This window comes from Eptatretus burgeri, chromosome 11, assembly GCF_056783735.1.
Source record: "Eptatretus burgeri isolate ZD-2024b chromosome 11, Ebu_testis_v1, whole genome shotgun sequence".
NCBI classification, from domain to species: domain Eukaryota; kingdom Metazoa; phylum Chordata; class Myxini; order Myxiniformes; family Myxinidae; genus Eptatretus; species Eptatretus burgeri.
The window spans coordinates 93,591,901-93,610,243 of record NC_140971.1 but is presented as its reverse complement, the minus strand read 5'-3'; the positions used below and the strand labels follow the sequence as shown (position 1 = coordinate 93,610,243).

General features: G+C 41.5%; 1 protein-coding gene across 14 annotated transcripts in view; it reads right to left on the bottom strand.

The window, feature by feature from the left end:
• Window positions 1-18,343, bottom strand: part of OPLAH (5-oxoprolinase, ATP-hydrolysing) — a 141,091-nt gene that overhangs the window by 76,870 nt on the left and 45,878 nt on the right. For 12 of the 14 annotated variants that reach the window (XM_085847445.1, XM_085847447.1, XM_085847441.1 and 9 more), the window contains 8 exons: window positions 17,036-17,150; window positions 16,802-16,925; window positions 16,526-16,721; window positions 14,423-14,588; window positions 14,110-14,248; window positions 12,932-12,999; window positions 7,485-7,750; window positions 3,126-3,238 (listed from right to left, as the gene is read on the bottom strand). In XM_085847445.1, the coding sequence (XP_085703571.1) occupies window positions 3,126-3,238; window positions 7,485-7,750; window positions 12,932-12,999; window positions 14,110-14,248; window positions 14,423-14,588; window positions 16,526-16,721; window positions 16,802-16,925; window positions 17,036-17,150 (1,187 nt within the window). Of the gene's footprint in view, window positions 1-3,125; window positions 3,239-7,484; window positions 7,751-12,931; window positions 13,000-14,109; window positions 14,249-14,422; window positions 14,589-16,525; window positions 16,722-16,801; window positions 16,948-17,035; window positions 17,151-18,343 lie in introns of those variants that run through there. The other 2 variants (XM_085847440.1, XM_085847446.1) reach the window with 2 other exon arrangements.

Sequence of the window (18,343 nt, the reverse complement as noted above, 5' to 3'; positions counted from 1 at the left end):
TAGGGTATTTGACACGGTCTGGCATTGTGCTCTGCTTGTCAAGCTTCCTGCCTGGAGGATACAAGGCCACATTCGTAACTAGCTTTCTGACTTCCTATATTCATACAGTCAACAAGTTGCTTTCAATGGAATCCCCTCGTCTTTTCTCCTCTTCTCTCTCAGAGAAGGCTGGAGAGTCAAACGCAACTCTTCGATGCTTTGGAAAACCCCTCTTGATATTTTTCAAAGGACTCCACATTTTGTCATGAAGGAGCTCATTCCACCAACTTGTGGACGGCAGCTGCATCACTCTGTAATTGAGGAGATGAGTGAAGAACCTGTCCTTGTGTACAGGATAATACCCCCACTTCTCTATCTATGGTTTTCATTAAATATACTGTTACAATCGGATAACTTGTCAGGAGTGACGCCATGCCATAAATATTTACGGAGGGAGAATCTGTGTCCTCCCCCATGCTGAGCCCCTGAGACTACCAATGTTTTTTTTTTTATTGACCTTCTAGGCCTCACCATCAGCCATGACATCTCCCATGCTGATACTATAGCAAAACTGGCCTCAAAAGCTAAGCATATACCGGGAGTAATTTCTGGTACCATTTCAAGTTTTTCCATGGAAATATATATATTTTTTTAATCAGAAGTACTCACAGCCAACAAAGCACATTTGCTTGTAGCTCATTAAAGTACAGTACCGTACTGCTCTCCCCCTATGGGTTGGCGCGCCAGCATCTGTAGATTTTGAAGATCTCAACATTATAGACATCTGCCATGATAAATCCGAAGTTCAAAACCTGTTGCGCTGGTTGGTGGCCTCTTTTTAACTCCTCTCCTCCATGGTAGCAACTGCACTCTCAGCCCTCCGACACGGCCTAGCGACTCCAGGATGCATGCGTTCTACCAGCAATTCCTCCACTCTTTCGTTTCCTTTTTCTCCTGCTTGTGGAACTCGCAGGTGGTGTGTTTCAATTGCTCTCTTCCCGACAGAGCTTCATGTGGATCTACCCACATCAACTCTACTCAACACAACCCTCTTACTTGCAAGTTACTGTGTGTACTCCCTCTCTCCTTCCTCTTTCCCTTGTATTTATCCAACCATGTCCCCACTGTTCCATTTTCAGTAAATAACCTTTTTACATCTTGTACAAGTTTTTTTTTTTAATGTACACTATCTCTACGATCTCATCAATAACATGTGCAAAATGTTACGGAAGAAAGCCACCTATATTGTGTATGGCTGGTGTTGGCTTAATGATTAGGGTGGCAGGCTTTGGATCCTAGGGTCCTGAGTTCAAATCCCACTCAGCTGTTGAATTAATACCAGGTGGGGTTAACTCGGCCTGTCATCCTTCCGAGGTTGGCAAAATGAGTGCCATTATGCTGGAATACTGTGTTGGAGTGGCGACCCGTCCAAGATTGTGCCCAATAGCCAAGGAGATTGTGCAGAGCGTTGGTGTTGCTTAAGCAGAGTCTGGTCCCAATCTCCTCCTTTAAAAAATAAAAAAAAAAAACTGGGGGGATATTGTAATCGGCTCTGTCTGTCTGTCTGTCTGTCTGACACGCTATCTCCTCCAAAACGGTTGTGCAGAAATTCACTGAACTTGGTAGTTATGGCATGAAATGAAAGTGAAGCCCCATGGCTTGAAGGTGAAAGACCAATATCATTGTTAGGCCTTCAGTGGGTGGCATCAAAAAGTCAAATACCAAAGAAAATGCAATTATGGGCACATTTTAATGAAACTTAGTGTATGCAATCAAGATTGGGGGATGGATTTAATAGGTAAGGATTTTTTGGATTCGACCCCCGGTTCATGCCCAAGGGGTCAAAAGGGAAAAAAAAAATCCCAATTTTATATTTGGTCATTCGCGGTGGAAATTTTTGCTATTTTTCAACTTTGCTTGAGGTGGGAAGCGTGGGGATTTGTGATGGCGTGCCATTGACTCCGTTCGAGTCAATAAAGTTGTAAATGTGAACAATTCGATCACATCATTCATAAAGAATTGGTAATTATTGATCAGTACCAGAGGAGTTGCGAGCTTCCAAAAATATTTGGGGCCTGTGCTTCAAATCCCCTCCCCCAAATCCCAATAAAACATTTACCATAGCGGCACATCTCGAAAAACAGGTGAATCGCTAAGTATCTTACGTTACATAATTGATGTAGCAGATGTTAAAACCAAGTGACTTTTTGGTATTTCCAATGACATGAATTTCAACCTTCATTAATTCAAATGAATAAAGTACAAAAACAAAAAGGTATCCGTTTACAAACTCGACTTGATTCTGTAAAAGCACAAACTTACATTGTATATCTATTATCTACTATTAAACATTTCAAATGTATTGAACACAATGTCACAGACAGTATTTTACTTATTTAACGCTCATCCCCCCATGGTTCGAGAAGAGTGATATTGGAAAACAGTATATATATATATATATATATATATATATATATATATATATATATATATATATATATATATATATATATATATATATATATATACATACATACATATATACATACATGTTTGGCAAGTACGAGTGCGCACCATCTGTTGGGTACATTTGCAAAGCATCCTCCGCATCAATGATGGTAACCTCCGACCCATGTTATCCTCACCTATAATAAGCGCTTGTTCGTATGTCTGACTGATTTCAAAATCTGATTTCAACGACAAGGTGGCCTTTCATAACTAAGGGGTTAAAATAGACTCGGGGCACAGCAAAACAACATTTGGGGCACGTGGCCCGTGCACCATTGCCGAGCGACGCCTATCACTACCTTGGCCCAAATCTTTGTCCGAAGATTAAAAGGGTAAAGGCAATTTTAATAATAAAGTGCTTGAATACAAGTCAAATTAAATGAACAAGATGTGTAATAACAGAAGCTCGACGAATCAAACGGCCTCCTCCAGGGTCTAACATTCTTTGTGTATCATTTTCCCACCAATGTATCATTTATTGGGTGCTTGCAGGTCGGGAACATGATGTCCATAATTAGGGTCAGTGTTTGCACAAGCTTTCTTCCCTGGTGTTGGATTACTTTGCTGCACTTTGTGTTGTATAAGCAATGAGGACTGCGTTCTGTCTCAAAGAGTGCAGATGTGCCAAAGAGCTGTACTTGTGAATGAAGACCGTCTGCATCCCGAGAGCACGAGCGATGGCACCAGCATGTTGTCCACCCGCACCACCGAAGCATGCCAACACGTGCTTCGATGTGTCGTGACCTCTTGCCTGTAAACAGAAAGGTTTCACAACATTTGTATGCCCAACAGTTACTCCAAAAGGAAAAGGAACGTCATGAAACATGAAGACAATCAGAAGTGCCATCACAGATGGTGAACATGAAGCTTCTCATTTCCGGTTCCATCTGCCCTGAGCTTTTAGTCGTTTGCAAAGGTGAAGGTATTTTTATGATGTATACATAGTACTTGAAAGGAGCAAAACATCACAATGGACGTTGTACATCAATTGCACCGAAGTTACTCAGACAAAGTGCTTCGAAATACTTCTCGTAATGGTATCCGGTTTTCTCGAGTGAACGAATGCAATATTCTAACGCAAGAGTGTAATCTGATCAAGTTCACTGAAAAGATCCAACAATTACCTGTTTATTATGAAAACTCAACACAGGAATGTACGATTTAAAGATAACCAAACATTTTATTGCCATTTTCTAAATGGGTCACAGCCGTTGAGCCAACCCACGTGCTTGCCTCCTGTGACTGCCTGCTGTTGTTGTTGTTTATTTTTACATACAAAGTCAAGGCTCATGGAAGAGCTAGAACAGAATGCATCAGGATTTAGGATGCAACAGAATAACACGAACAGCAGAAAGAGAAGGGGTAAAATGTCAACAGCAGGGATGAGGGACAAAACATGCGGAGACGGACAAGGGATGTGTGGGTAAGGATGAGGGGTAGAGAAGAATGCAGGGGGTGTACATGATGGAAAGAGAAGGCAAGCACTGAGGAAGAAAAAAACAGAAAAAACAATTTTTGGTGGAGAGGGGGCAGGGGTTGGTTTAACGGGGTAAAACACCGATCATGATGTTGGATGGGGGATGATCTGAGATGGTGGTGAACAGTTGCCTTGATGACCTGGAGGGAAGAACGTAGATTGAAGAGAATGTGGAAGTTGGTTCCACAGGCAGAAAAAAAAAAGAGGAGCAAATAAGTGGAGATGAGCAGTGATTCTGAATTTAGGTAGTTTCACCACAAGGGGTTTGATGGTGGACAAACATGCGCCTTACAGAAATCTGAGGAGGACAAAGCACGGAAAGAGCAGAGGGTGGACGAACAGAAAGGAGGTAGTGCAAGACATAGATGACCGACCTACTGTATCTGCGATGGGAAAGTGATAGAACCCATAGACAGCTTCATCACGGGAGATTCCAACAATCTCGAAGGCCTTGGTTTCCAAGGCGTCAAGCTGAGCAAAATTCAAGGCAGGGGAGCCAGCCTCGAGGGGGGAGGAGTACTCCATCAAGCTGTGGAAGAAAACTTTAAAGGTAGAGAGGAGTTCAGGTGTGCCAAAGAAGGACTTTGCACTTCTGAGAATGCCCAGTGTGCGACTGGCCTTGGAGGTCTACGTTGATATGTGGTTTATCCAAGAAAAATCATGGCTCAGAGTGAGACCCAAGAGTTTAGATGGAGAGAGAAGAGAGAAGAGAGAGAAGAGAGAGAAGAGAGAGAGGAGAGAGAGGAGAGAGAGGAGAGAGAGGAGAGAGAGGAGAGAGAGGAAAGAGAGGAGAGAGAGAGGAGAGAGAGAGGAGAGAGAGAGGAGAGAGAGAGGAGAGAGAGAAAATGAGTGAAACTTGTCAGGAATGAAAGACACATTCCATGTGTTTGACTAGCATGCGATTTTTGTCCAGGTCTGAAGAGAGGGAAGAGGCTGCAACCTGCTTGTCGAAAGGATGAGGAATGTCACAGCAGAGGGTGGAGTTTTCAGCAAATAGATAATGATAATTTTCCAGAGACTCAGAGAGCTCATTGATGAAGATTAGGAACAGGATGGGGCCGAGAACACTGCCTTTGGGGCACTCCAGCATTGACAGGGAGAGGAGATGAAAGGATTCCATCGAGAGCCACACTGATTACAAGAGTAGAGGAAGTCACGAAGCCATGTGTCGAGTTTACCTTGGATGCCATAGGAAGAGAGCTTGGAGAGCAAGGTGGGATGGATGCTGGAATGCATCAAATGCTCGAGATATGTCTGACATGGAGTGTTTCCATCCATTGTTGGGAGAGTAGAGCCAGCAAGTCCAAGGTGGTGTGATCTGGTCTGAATCTGAATTGATGATCTGAGATGACATTGTTGGAGAAAAGGAAGGACTTCATATCAACTGCACTGATGGATTCCATGACCTTGCTGATGATTGGAAGTAAACTGATTGGTCTGTAGGTAAGGGGATCAATTTTCGAAACCATTTTATGCGATGCAGTGCTGTTGGCCGACTTCCAAGTAGATAGAACATGACCGAAGCAAATTATAGGGTGAAAATATGAGAGTGGAAGTTCAAAAGCAGTGGAGCAGGTTTATAGGACATGTGAGCTGATGTCATCTGGTTCAGTTGCAGAATCAGAGTAGAGGGTTGCCAGAAACCTCTCCATTTTCTCAAGTGCAAAAGTCACATAGTTCAGGAGCAGTTGGGTGCGACAGGATTGGGTGGGTACATAGAGCAAGGGGTAGAGGACACAAGATTTGGAAGTAAACACAGAATTGAGATATTCAGCCTTCTCAGAAGCAGAGTCAGCTATGGTGTCATTTGAAGTGAGGGAAGGTATGGAGGGGAGCATATTCATGGCTGATGATAAACCTGTCTTTTTGAAATACAAAGAGAGACAGACTTGACAAGGCACCTCCAGGTTTTAAGAGGGAGACAAGTTTGAAAGTTCAGTGTTGAGATGTGGACACACATTTGTTGCAGGCTTTGCGGAATGATCTGAGGTTGCCATAAGTCGGATTTGCCTTCTAAGAGTAGAATGCAAGTGGTTTCAAGGCAGCTGCCTCGTCACAGGAATCAGTGTACCATGGGTGGGAAGATGAGGATGATAACCGAGAGACGAGATGTGATCAATCTTTTGTTCAAACTGGCCAGTAGCGAATGAAGGGGAGAAGAAAAATTTAAAAGGTGGAAAATAAGAATAAAATTCTGAATGCAATTTTACACAAAATATACCAAAAAAATTTTAAATCCCGTCTCCATCGCATGCAAAAAGAAGGTTGTAAAAGGTTTAAAAATTTACCATACAGGTAAAGCTGATCCGAAAAACAAACGATCGAGAAAAAGAGGAATTCATGAATTTGTGAACACTGCAATTGGTTACTTTTGAGACCAAAAAAAGTTTCATTTTTATTTTTAAAACACCAATCTCAATCCGCAAAGTCATGGAAGTCTGGCATGCATGCACATTCGATAACACGCTTTCTTCCAAAATTTAATATCAGAGAATTACATATTCACATTTTTATATACATAGCGATAAATTACTGTCGGAGAGCGCCGTTATTGGCATTTAAAACAAAGACGCAATTTAAACTCACTTCGTTATTGGCATTTAAAACCTTCCGCCACGCGGCGGGGGATAAAAAAAAGCAATCGCAGGGTTGAGATTGTGTGTCGGTTTATATAATTAGACACTGAAATATGACGCTGTTGAACCTTAATCCGAAATAAAAAAAATGAATCACTTGGCGATGCAATACAAGTGAACTGTCAACATGATGCGTCCACCTGTTATCCTATGACTGATGATAAACCTGTCATTTTAAAATACATGATGTCACACGGAACACTTACAATACTCATGCTCGAAACTGTTATAGAGAAGCCTTCAAGACATGGTTTATGGAATGGAGAAGCAGCGTATACACAATCCACATTGGGGATCGGAAGTAAACAAACTATCAACGCACTCCTATGGGAATAAGAAATGAGCAATCATCCACAACAAGTCATTATCGACACGTACATCGTGCACATAAATATGTAATTATCGGAACGGAATGGTAGGAGATGTGCGTTTCACTTATTTGGCCCGCAATGACATCGAGCTCTAATCCTGTATAAAAGTTGCTACATCTAATTTATTCAAAGCAATCGACTTGTTCTAGGATACAAAAACAGGGATTGCTGGAGAATAAGAGGCGATTCATCGTGTCTGGGCAACTCACTTTGAGATACACATGAGGGTCAAACAAAACGAATTGTCAGCGATTATGTACGGATCCATTGCATTGCCTATTTAAATTTTGCTCGATAAATAGCCTGATCTGTTGAGTTTGTTGCTGTTATTAACTTTTCATTCAATGCACTCAACAATGAATGGAGGAAATACACAAAATGATGTGGTTAGGAACCATCCACTGAAACACCAATGTACATTTAAGTGCAAACACACTGAAGTTAAAAACGGACAATACCTTCAAAATCAAAAAACAAAAATACCGATGTTGTGAAATTTGAAACTGTCCTTACTTGGGTGAGGGCACGAATGGGCCGACACATGGCTTCATTGGCCACCTGAATGAACCCCATGGCCACGTCTTCGACAGTCAAGGGATTTGAGCCAGGTTTTCGGCTTTCCGGATATTGGTTTACTCGCTGAGCCATGGTCTCAAAGGCCTCTATCACCTCCTTCTTACCCAGAGGCTCATCCTCAGACTTGCCGAAGATCTTTGGGAAGTAATTTGGCAAAAGGCGCCCAAGACAGAGGTTTGCATCAGTGACGGTTAGCGGTCCACCTGTAGAAAATCCAAGAGGGTGATGGAAATTAAGATTGTAATCTTGGACGTTATTCCAAATGTTAAAATACACTGGAAGCTTTCGTTTAACGGTGAATACCTCCACCAAGGCGAAAATATTTCGCATTCCTGAAGAAAGTAAAATTTATTCCAAGCTATATATTTGCAGAAATTGATTCAACAAGTGTGTTTCAAACATGAAAAAAAGATCACACAAGTTTTCTTCAAGTTTAAAGTTACTTTTTGCAGATGCTTTAAATGTCCGACAACATTCACAGCTATCAACACACACCCCTTTACTACTTTTATAGCTTAGTTTTCTATTGTCGAGCCAATTTTTGATGTTCGTACCTTGTTTTTACTTGAGAATTGCCATATGCATTGAATTTGGGTATATATATATATATATATATATATATATATATATATATATATATATATATATATATATATATATATACATATATACATATATACATATATACATATATACATATATACATATATACATATATATATATACATATATATATATATACATATATATATACATATACATATATATATATATACATATATATATACATATATATATATATATATATATATATATATATACATATATATATATATATATACATATATATATATATATATATATATATATATATATATATATATATATATATATATATATATATATATATATATATATATATATATATACATATATATATATATATATATATATATATATATATATATATACATATATATATATATGTATATATATATATATATATGTATATATATATATATATATATATATATATACACATATATATATATATATATATATACACATATATATACATATATATATACATATATATATACATATATATATATATATATATATATATATATATATATATATATATATATATATATATATATATATATATATATATATATTGTTGTGGGGCCGGGTGGCGCGGCGAGCACGAGCGCGAGGTGGAGCAGGAGAGTCGGCTCCACCGAACACCCGGAATCTAGATTGTGCTTCTCGGAGAACTCCGAAGGGCACGGGTCCCTTACAGGACCGTGAATCGCCAATAATTTGGCCGCGTGGAATAGGGTTAATTGCCAACTTCAATATACCTAAGTATCCACGCGGCAAAGCTACCGGGGAATTCACACCCTCGGCGGAGCTCGAGCGGAACGAGCCGTTATCTTGCTCGAACCGTGCAGATGGTTACCAAGACCCGTCAGTCCAAATGCACAATTTACCATTTCCCAATTTCCCAACATGCACCGTGATAAGCCAATGAAAGAAGCACAGAAACGAGCTGGTACATTCAACAATAGGGGTATTTATTTTACAATAATCGGGGAGGGGAAGCACACAAAGGGCAGAGTTATCACGACTATAAGAAATGCAAATAATGCACAGCAAAAGCACAACAATTCTACTTGGACAAGACAGGTCCGCACACAGACACGCATACCCAAAAAGAAAATGGACCCTCCAGGTCTTTATTCGGCTCTCCAGCCGAGGAGGATCGTTCGGCTGGGAGTCAGGACGGCTGGCTACCTGGCAGCGAGCGCGCAGCTGGTCATCCACCCCTTCCCGGAGCTCCGGTCGCCAAAGGACGGACCAGGGCAGCCGAATCCTGAGGAGGCGAGACTAGGTGATCTCCCTTGATGAAAACGACCGCTCGCTGTAATGCGCCAGACGAGACACCTCCGGAGCGCGGGATGCAGTCCACCGCAAACCCAGGCAGACATGCTCTCCAGCAGACTCAACGCAGTCTCGTGCAGACTGGAAAGACGCGCGCACTCGAGCAGACTCGACACAAAATGTCTCTGCTCGTCCTGACAACCACTCTTTCTCTTTAGGAGGGAGAGGCCTCTTCTCCTGGTCACTCGCCGACTGATTGGTTGGACCCATGGCGCGATTGCCTGGCTGTCTTCCATTGGATGGGCCCACGGTAGGCGGGGCAACCCCACCCTTCTGGGTGAAGTCCCGATCCGAGGCGTTTGTAGCTCTACCTACCTCCTCACCTCCGGCCACGTGCGTAATGGCGATGGTGTTCAGTGGGAGATGGGGCGGGTGAGACGCCCGCTCCTTGCCGATTGGCCAAAGAGGGACGCCATGCCTATGTTAGACTCCGCCCACGCAAAGAATGCCACGAGCAGAGTGTTGTTGTTGTGAAAGTGAAGATGTAAAAAAAAATCCTATCTATAAAATAACCTACAGCGCACGTACACTTAAAACCCATTAGACACAGGGGATGGATTATAACTAGAAACACATACTTACTGATATAATTGATCTATAGGGACTCTGGCTGTTGTGTGCAGTAAGCTTCCAAATTCATAACAATATATATATATATATATATATATATATATATATATATATATATACATATATATATATATATCATACATACATACATACATACATACATACACAGCGAACTGTAGTGTCTGTCCGTGCATTCCTTCATCTGTCTCACCTTTTACGGCGGCCGCTTTTGATCACTAAAATAATTTCCCAAAATGCTGCTGATTGCAGTGGCGTGCAGAGGGAGGGGAGGGCGACGGTGCGTTGGCCCCGGGTATCCATTGGATGGGGGCATTCAATCAGAGAAGGAAATAAGATAGTAATTTTAAAATTTCAGCGGTGATAAATCAATTTTTTGAGGCTCACCGCACTGCAGAGGCAGTTGTTAGCCCTTTATTCCTTTAACATGGTGTACCCTTTCTGGCTAGAGAAAATGGTGCTTCTCCCCATCCCCCCACACGCATGCAAATGATGTACGTGGTGCAACCATCAAAAGCAACAAGCAGAGGTGGCTGTTCGTTCCTGCGTTTCCTCGAGTCATAACTCGTCTTTTCTTCAGCTTTTTGTGCATTTAGATTCGTTTTTTTACTCAGGTCAGTGAATAGCTCTAGAACGGGTGCAACTCCGTTTCTTATAGGTTTTTTGGTGATATTTAATGAAATATTTACATAGGATGTTGTAAGAGTGAAGCCTGGATGATCAGAGGACTGCTATGGCATTTCATCTCGGAATAGGAGACATTTATTCCTTAACATGTTAATATTCGAATACAGATACCACTAATTTGCAAGTCTATGATATAAATTGCACAAAATTATCAGTGGAGAATCAGTGAGAAATAATTTGATATGAAGGAACAAAGAAATGAAATATGGTTCATCCGTCTGCAACTGACTGATTGTTTACCATTTTCTTCCCATTTTCTCATGCGTCTTATGGTTTTTGAGATAGAAAATGAAACGTTACGAGTATTTCGTGTGCTTATTATTATCGAGTTTCAGAATGATTGCAGTATAGTTTATTCTCCACAACACAGCGCCCTCCTCAGCAAACAGCGGCAAAATGCCGTTGTTACGAATTCGCGGCACAACAGGGGGAGCCACATTCCAGCGTCCGTGTGCAATCATCCGTCCAAACGGCTGATTTGCATAAACGGATCAAGAGGGGCTTTGCCCTGGAAAAGGCCAGCCAATCAGAGGTGAAAGGAGCGGAGCCAGCCTGGGGTGAAGGTTCAGAGGTGAAAGGGGGGAAGCGCCGATTTCGGGTGGCGAAACCAACAGTTTTTCTCCTCGGGCTATAAAAGCCGCGTTGGCAACACGCAGGGAGTTGGTGGTGGAGCTGTTATCTATAACAATATTATTGTTTTAATTTTAATGGCTTAATGGTTTTATCTCCAATTAAGATTTTTTGTTCTTTTATTATCTACAAATACAAGAATGAACATTTGTTCAAGAGAAAATAAGCTTGCCTCAGAAGTGTGCAAGTTTGTAATCACTTTGTACATATATATCGTTACGAATTTGGAATTCAATCGCACACAACATACAGGTTCCCTTAAGGCCCGGTCACACCTTGACGTTTTAGCCAGCGATGGCAACGTATTAAAATGTATGTAAAACGCTGGCTTACGTTGAACTTTTGATGTTTTTTTTAAAGATTCGGACGTATTCATAGCGACTTGGTCTTATGTATAACGCATTGGAAACGGACACAGAACGTTTCGTTGTGTGAAAGATAACTTATACCAACGAATGCTGAACCTGTTGTCGGCCTACACAACCGATGCCCAACGATAGTCTAACTTAGGCATAGCGCGTTGCACGCATCGCCGACGATGTCGTGACGTAGCCTATTAAAAGGCTGACGCACAACGATTCAAATCATAACTGCCGTAGAAATGGAAGTGTCAACATCGCGGTCACACCTTGGCGATCTTGCCAGCATATGCCGACCTAAGAAAAATGTGTCTAAAACGTTGGGGCACGTCAAATACGGTACGAGTAAGTTTGGTATACGTGAGTAGAACGCTAAAGTACGCTATCATAAGTCGTAGTAAGTAGAGATCTACTTCAGATCCAGATCCAGATTTGCATCTTCACCAAAAGCGAAACAATTAGTCCTTGTCACACACTTAACAGGTCCACCAAGTTTTGTCCGAATCCGTGCACAACTTTTTGAGATATTGTGCTCCATATCGGTTTAGCCCTATCTCTCAATGGTGAAGAATCATTTTAAAAATTTGAGCCGCCGGATCCGGATCTTCACCAAAATTGAATCAATTCTTCCTTGTCCCACACACAACCGGTCCACCAAATTTCATCCGAATCCATCCACAACTTTTTGAGATATCCTGCACACAGACAAACAGACAAACAAGAAAAAGACGTCGTGCAGAGCACGATATCTGCAAAACCCACCCCACCTCTCCCAAGATTGCCATGGATACATCAAATTGTCCATTTCATCAAGATTAAAATTGACAATCTTAAACAAAGCTTCGATGAATCTTAATCTTAATCAGATGAAAATTTATTCTTCTTCAGATTGAAATTGATAATTTTAGAAGTCCACTCGTCTTATCTCATCTGTTCAGAAAAATCATGCAATGCCTTTAGCCGAGGTACCCTCCCCACCACAAACACCCAGACCTTCCAACAGCGTACAACAAACGGACACCTTAACGGAAACATGAAGTCCATGATACAGGTGAAGTTATGCATGAACAAGCAGCCCATACTAAGGATTAACATTTTAAAAATTACTCTTTATCCTCCCCCTGCAACAATATTGTTGAGTCTGAATCATTAACCATGCAACCAAGTTAAGCTTACCTTTCTTGTAACAAATTGGTCCTGGGAAGGCACCTGCTGATTCTGGTCCAACCAAAAATATTCCATTTCTGGGGGGCAATTAATTAATTAATTAATTAATAAGGTGCATTCAGACATAAAATAGTCAACTGTGAAGCCGAGGTAGTTGAGGGACACACAAAACATAGGTGTTGATGGTTCAAACATAGGAAATGCAAAACCAGTTAACAAAATATCTGCAGTTGACTCTTGTTAAGACAAATAGACTTTCAGACAAATTTTGATGTAAAATTTTTTTACAAAGTTAAAAAAAAATAAATGCTGCAATATAAAAATTCATAAACTCTTATTTTAACAAGTGCAGAGTACTGAGAATTGACAAATGTCTGGTGAGACAAATCAATACATCACTGGTGAGATCAAACAGAGCAAGGTCAAAATTTCAATCAACGCATCTCTTTCACCGCACAAACCTATGGAGGAAAAATTCAAACAAAATCCATTCCGAATCCGATTTAAATAGAAAACAATCAGAAAATGAAAACGGCACTCGGCAGAGCGCATACCACAGACAGGCTGTACAGTTTACGTTTTGTATCCCACCGATAGGAATGATATGGATTCGGACCTGAAACCAAATCTAATCGGCTTGTTCTTCTCACCTACCCAACTCATCCACCAAGTTTCACCCGAATCCGTCCATAAAACTTTTTGAGATATCGTGCTATACTACATATCGTTTTTGGTCCTCTCTCTCTCTCTCAGTGGTGAAGAATCATTTTAAATTCTACGATCCGGATCTTGACATAAATCGAATCAATTCATCCTCGTCACACATTCAACATGTCCACCACCAAGTTTGGTCCAAATCCATCCACAAGATATCTTGAGATATCTTGCTCACAGACGAACAGGGGTGATAATGTAACCTTCACCCACCTTCGGTGACGGGGGTTTGATAAATATCTCCCAAATAATATGCTTATTTGGCAATAAAGACTCAAAGTTTTGGAATATTCCAAAATGAAACAAATTGAGACAAGACAACCAACATCACTCGTACGTTTCAATGCGTTTCCCTTGTCCTGAATGCAAACTGCACCTTCTGCTAGTGTGTGATCAACAGGTTTACAAAGGCTTGTGAGCACAATCAGCGAAGTTAGAAGGCAAATGCACAGCAGAACCTCGAGATAACTTACCTATAAAAGAGTATGGATCCTCCCCCTGCTGCTACTGTGTTTATGTCAAGCTGTGGAGCCTGAATGGGGACACCAGCAGTTGTCGCTTCAAAAACATGCTCATACTCTCCCGCGTAGCGACTCACATCCGTAGAGGTCCCTGTCGGCAATTAAGAATTCCAACACGCAGCTTGTGCAACTGCAATAATGTTTCGAGATTATAAATTTGCTCATAATGGAAACAGGTCAAGAATGAGAGCGAGGGATGTCCAAGACAGGAAGACAAGCATCACAAGAATTTTTTTTTTTCAAAGTTGGAAAACGAACACACTACCTCCCATGTCAAAGCCAATGACAGGCTTCTGGCCATCGAGACCATACGCAGTACGTGCAAGCCCCACAACACCGCCAGCAGGTCCCGACAGCACGGCGCGCGAGCCAATGAATTTTTCCATTGGGGTCAAGCCGCCATCGGACTGCATAAACAAGACCTGCACAAGCTGGAGGAAAAATGAATAAAAGGATTGGTTTACAACATGCTGACCACAGAGCCTCCAATAATGGCTGACTATTGATAAATCAGAGATTGCATTCCATTAAAAAGAGCACCAAAGAAAGCACAAGTAATAAATCACAAGTTTCTGATACGAGTCATTATCAGTATTCCTCAACGAGCAGTGGATAACATCATCAGTTTCACACAAAAACAAAATAAGAACACACATTATTTTTTTGAACAGCACTTCCAGCTTACATCGAATAGACATTTGTGCTTTTATGAACAAACTAGCAGAAGTCCATGGTAAAAATACCACAATATTAACCTTTCGAACCCTGAGCTCCTTGAACTTTCGGCTCCCCCCCCCACCCTGGGCTCCCTGGAAAAAAATAACTGAAAAGTTGAAATTTGTTTGATTTCGGTTTTCCGCCTGTAAAAAAAAGTTTTTCTCGCCCTGTAATTACAAATAAATGATATTTTGAATCAAAGACCGTCTTGCGTTCTTCCTTTTTGAGTTTATCGCCAACACTCGACTTTGTAGTGCCAGTCAAACCAGCAGTTGTTGCCCGGCTTTCCGGGCTTCTCCACAGAGACATAAGAATTCTCCACAGTACGTGCACCAGTGTATCGTTTTGAAACGTTTTAGAAAGTCCTTGACCTGTTCCTGAAAGTTCCTTTGCTTCGCCCTTAGGTACTTCTATCTGACCATAACATCATGATTATTGGTAGTCGCGTGTGGAGCCTTTTCTACATCATGGTGAGCATCCCGTTTCAGTAGTCGCTCGTCCTGAATCTCTGCTGAGCGTCGATCACCAAATGCTGCTCCAGTGGATTGAACATCTCCTACAAGTTCCTCTATATACCCATTTTGACGATCACATAATGGAAAAGTCTTGAATCCCCAATGGATCGGCTTGTTCTTCATATACTGTTTGAACGACAGTTGTCACTATGTATTCAGGCAGGTAGTCTTCTCCTGGCATCCGCCAAACCCAGATTCATCCGTCGGACTGCCAGATGATGAAGCGTGATTCATCACTCCAGAGAAGGCATTTCCACTGTTCCAGAGTCCAATGGCAGTGAGCTTTACACCACTCCAGCTGATGATTGGCATTGCACATGGTGATCTTAGGCTTGTGTGCAGCTGCTTGGCCATGGAAACCCATTTGATGAAGCTCTCAACGAACAGTGCTTGTGCTGACGTTGCATACAGTCAGTTTTGAACTCGGTAGTGAGTGGTGCAACCGACGACAGACGATTTTTCTGCGCGAACTCGGTGGTCCCGTTCTGAGCTTTCTGACCTACCAGTTCACGGCTGAGCTGTTGTTGCTCCTCGACGTTTCCACTTCACAATAACAGCACTTACAGTTGACCAGGGCAGCTCGAGCAGGGCAGAAATTTGATGAACTGGCTTGTTGGAAAGGTGGGATCCTATGACGGTGTCACATTGAAAGTCAAGGAGCTCTTCAGTACGGCCCATTCAACTGCCAACGTTTGTCTACGGAGATTGCATGGTTGTGTGCTCGAATTTATACACCTGCCAGCAATGGGTGTGGCTGAAATATCTGAATCCACGAATTAAAATGGGTGTCTGCTTACTTTTGGCCATGTAGTGTGTAATATTATATATATTATATACATACCTGTATAATTCACAAAAAAAACTGGCTTACTTCCCCCCCCCCCCAACTTTGACTGAATATAATTCTCACTAAAAATGGAGTGAGAATTATAATAGCAGTTGAAATTCTCCTCAGCATATCAGCACGGAAGTAGTCGCACAGCATGCTATGTCAGTGAACACCTCAAACAAAACAATGGGCACTACGGGAGCTATCAGCACAATATGCATGAGGAGAGGCATCGTACATTCCTTTGCACGAGTATCTCCAGTGCAAGAAAAATTGAGTGGGGGGGGGGGGGACCAAACAAACTGACTTTCAGATCATTTTTGAAGCCAGAGCGGAAGCCTTGAAGGTAGGACTGAATGCAAGGTGAGAGGTAAGCATCTGCACAGGCTGTGAATCCCCGTGGTACCACACGCACCATCGGTGCTACACGCGAAGATAAAGAGACGTGCGAGAAACCAAGTCGCAATGCCAGTTTCTCGATTTCCTCTTCATGCTTTGCCCATCTTAGGAAAGGTTGAAACACGTGTGTAAGCGAGAAGGCACATCGAGGAAAAGAAAATTTAATGTGAGCATTTGTGCATACATGTATGAGTGGATTAGAACTACTGCCAAGCTTTTTATTCCTGCAGTTAGCAGACCCTGAAGTTTTCCCTCAAGATCAGCGAGGTTCACAGATTGCCAAACTTCAAGCTGTTCTCCTGTCACTCCTGCAAAACAAATAACATTGAACTAAAAAAAAAATAAAAAAAATAAAACTCGCGTGCACGTGCGCGCGTAGACACGCAACAGCTTTCCCCAGATTCGGACAGTTACTTACCAGTGACCATTTTCAGCTTCTTGCTGTTGTGAAGTTGGCAGGAGTCTTGATGCAAAACAACTCTTTCATCCACCTCGACCACCACCTCATACAGTTTCTCTGGCATTTGAATCGCCTAAAAAAAAATTAATAATAATAATAATATTTATTTAAAAAAAACAAACAAAATGTTGATAATGAAAGAAAAAATTCAAGAAGCACAACAAGAGCAAAAAAGAAAAAAAAAAAAGAGTAACCAGAAATTGCAGACCCTCACCAGGACTTCTTTTAAGTGGTGTATTTTTTTTATAAGTTTTAGGGTAAATCCAATATGGCTGCCAACCATGTGACCTATATCATATCATATTGTGAACCTTTTGTTTCTCATGGACCGGCGGTCATACGTGTAAAGTTTTGCCTCGATTTGTTCAGCCACTTCAGCGAAGATTTTTGAAGGATTTGTTATTGTTTTTAAAACAATAAGGCTGCCGAATCGCGTGACCAATGACATCATAGATTTTTTTTTTCTGTGGACCATTTTATCCCGAGATGACCCACAAAAATTTTCATACCGATCGGATATGGCGTTCTACATATGCAATTATGATGTCATAACGAGAGCACCTATGATGTCATAAAAAACACCCTCATTCCCCATGATTACTTGCTAAGTGCTAAGTTTCAATTCTTTCCTTGGTGCGGTTTCAGAGATAAAGGTCCAAAGTTTTTCCGTTTTTCCAACATGGCTGCCACACCACGTGACCAATGCCAACATAATTATCATTAAAGCATTCTACATGAGTAGTCAGTCGCACCAATAGTGAAAATTTGGTCTCGATCCGACAAGCGTTGGCAGAGAAAAACAGGAAAGTTCTGTGTGGAACAGCCAAACAGACAAACAAGCCGGTAGGTGGCGATGGGTCGCCGAGCAGGAGGAAAAGTATTCTATACATCACAAAAACCGGAATATATTTTTGATAGAGCATCACCTGAAGATCATTCGTGCCAAATCTCATAACCCTACGTGGGATTATGGCTTTCGGAATTGAATTTGCATGAACGGTACCGATTTTGAAGGTTTTCGGTTTTTGCTAGGGAACCAAAGCGTCCCTCGCAACCATCACAATTTCCAAAGCACAAGGTCATAAGATGTACCGACCACCCGAGTTTGGTCAAAATCGGCCCACGTTTACTCCCAATTATGCTGATGACAAACTAACAAACAAACAGACAGAATTACTGACAATAAGGGTCACCTATTTTGGCGACCCAACAGACCCAAATGCATTACCCTCTCCTCTGGCGAGGGCAACAAGCAGAAAGTGCGAG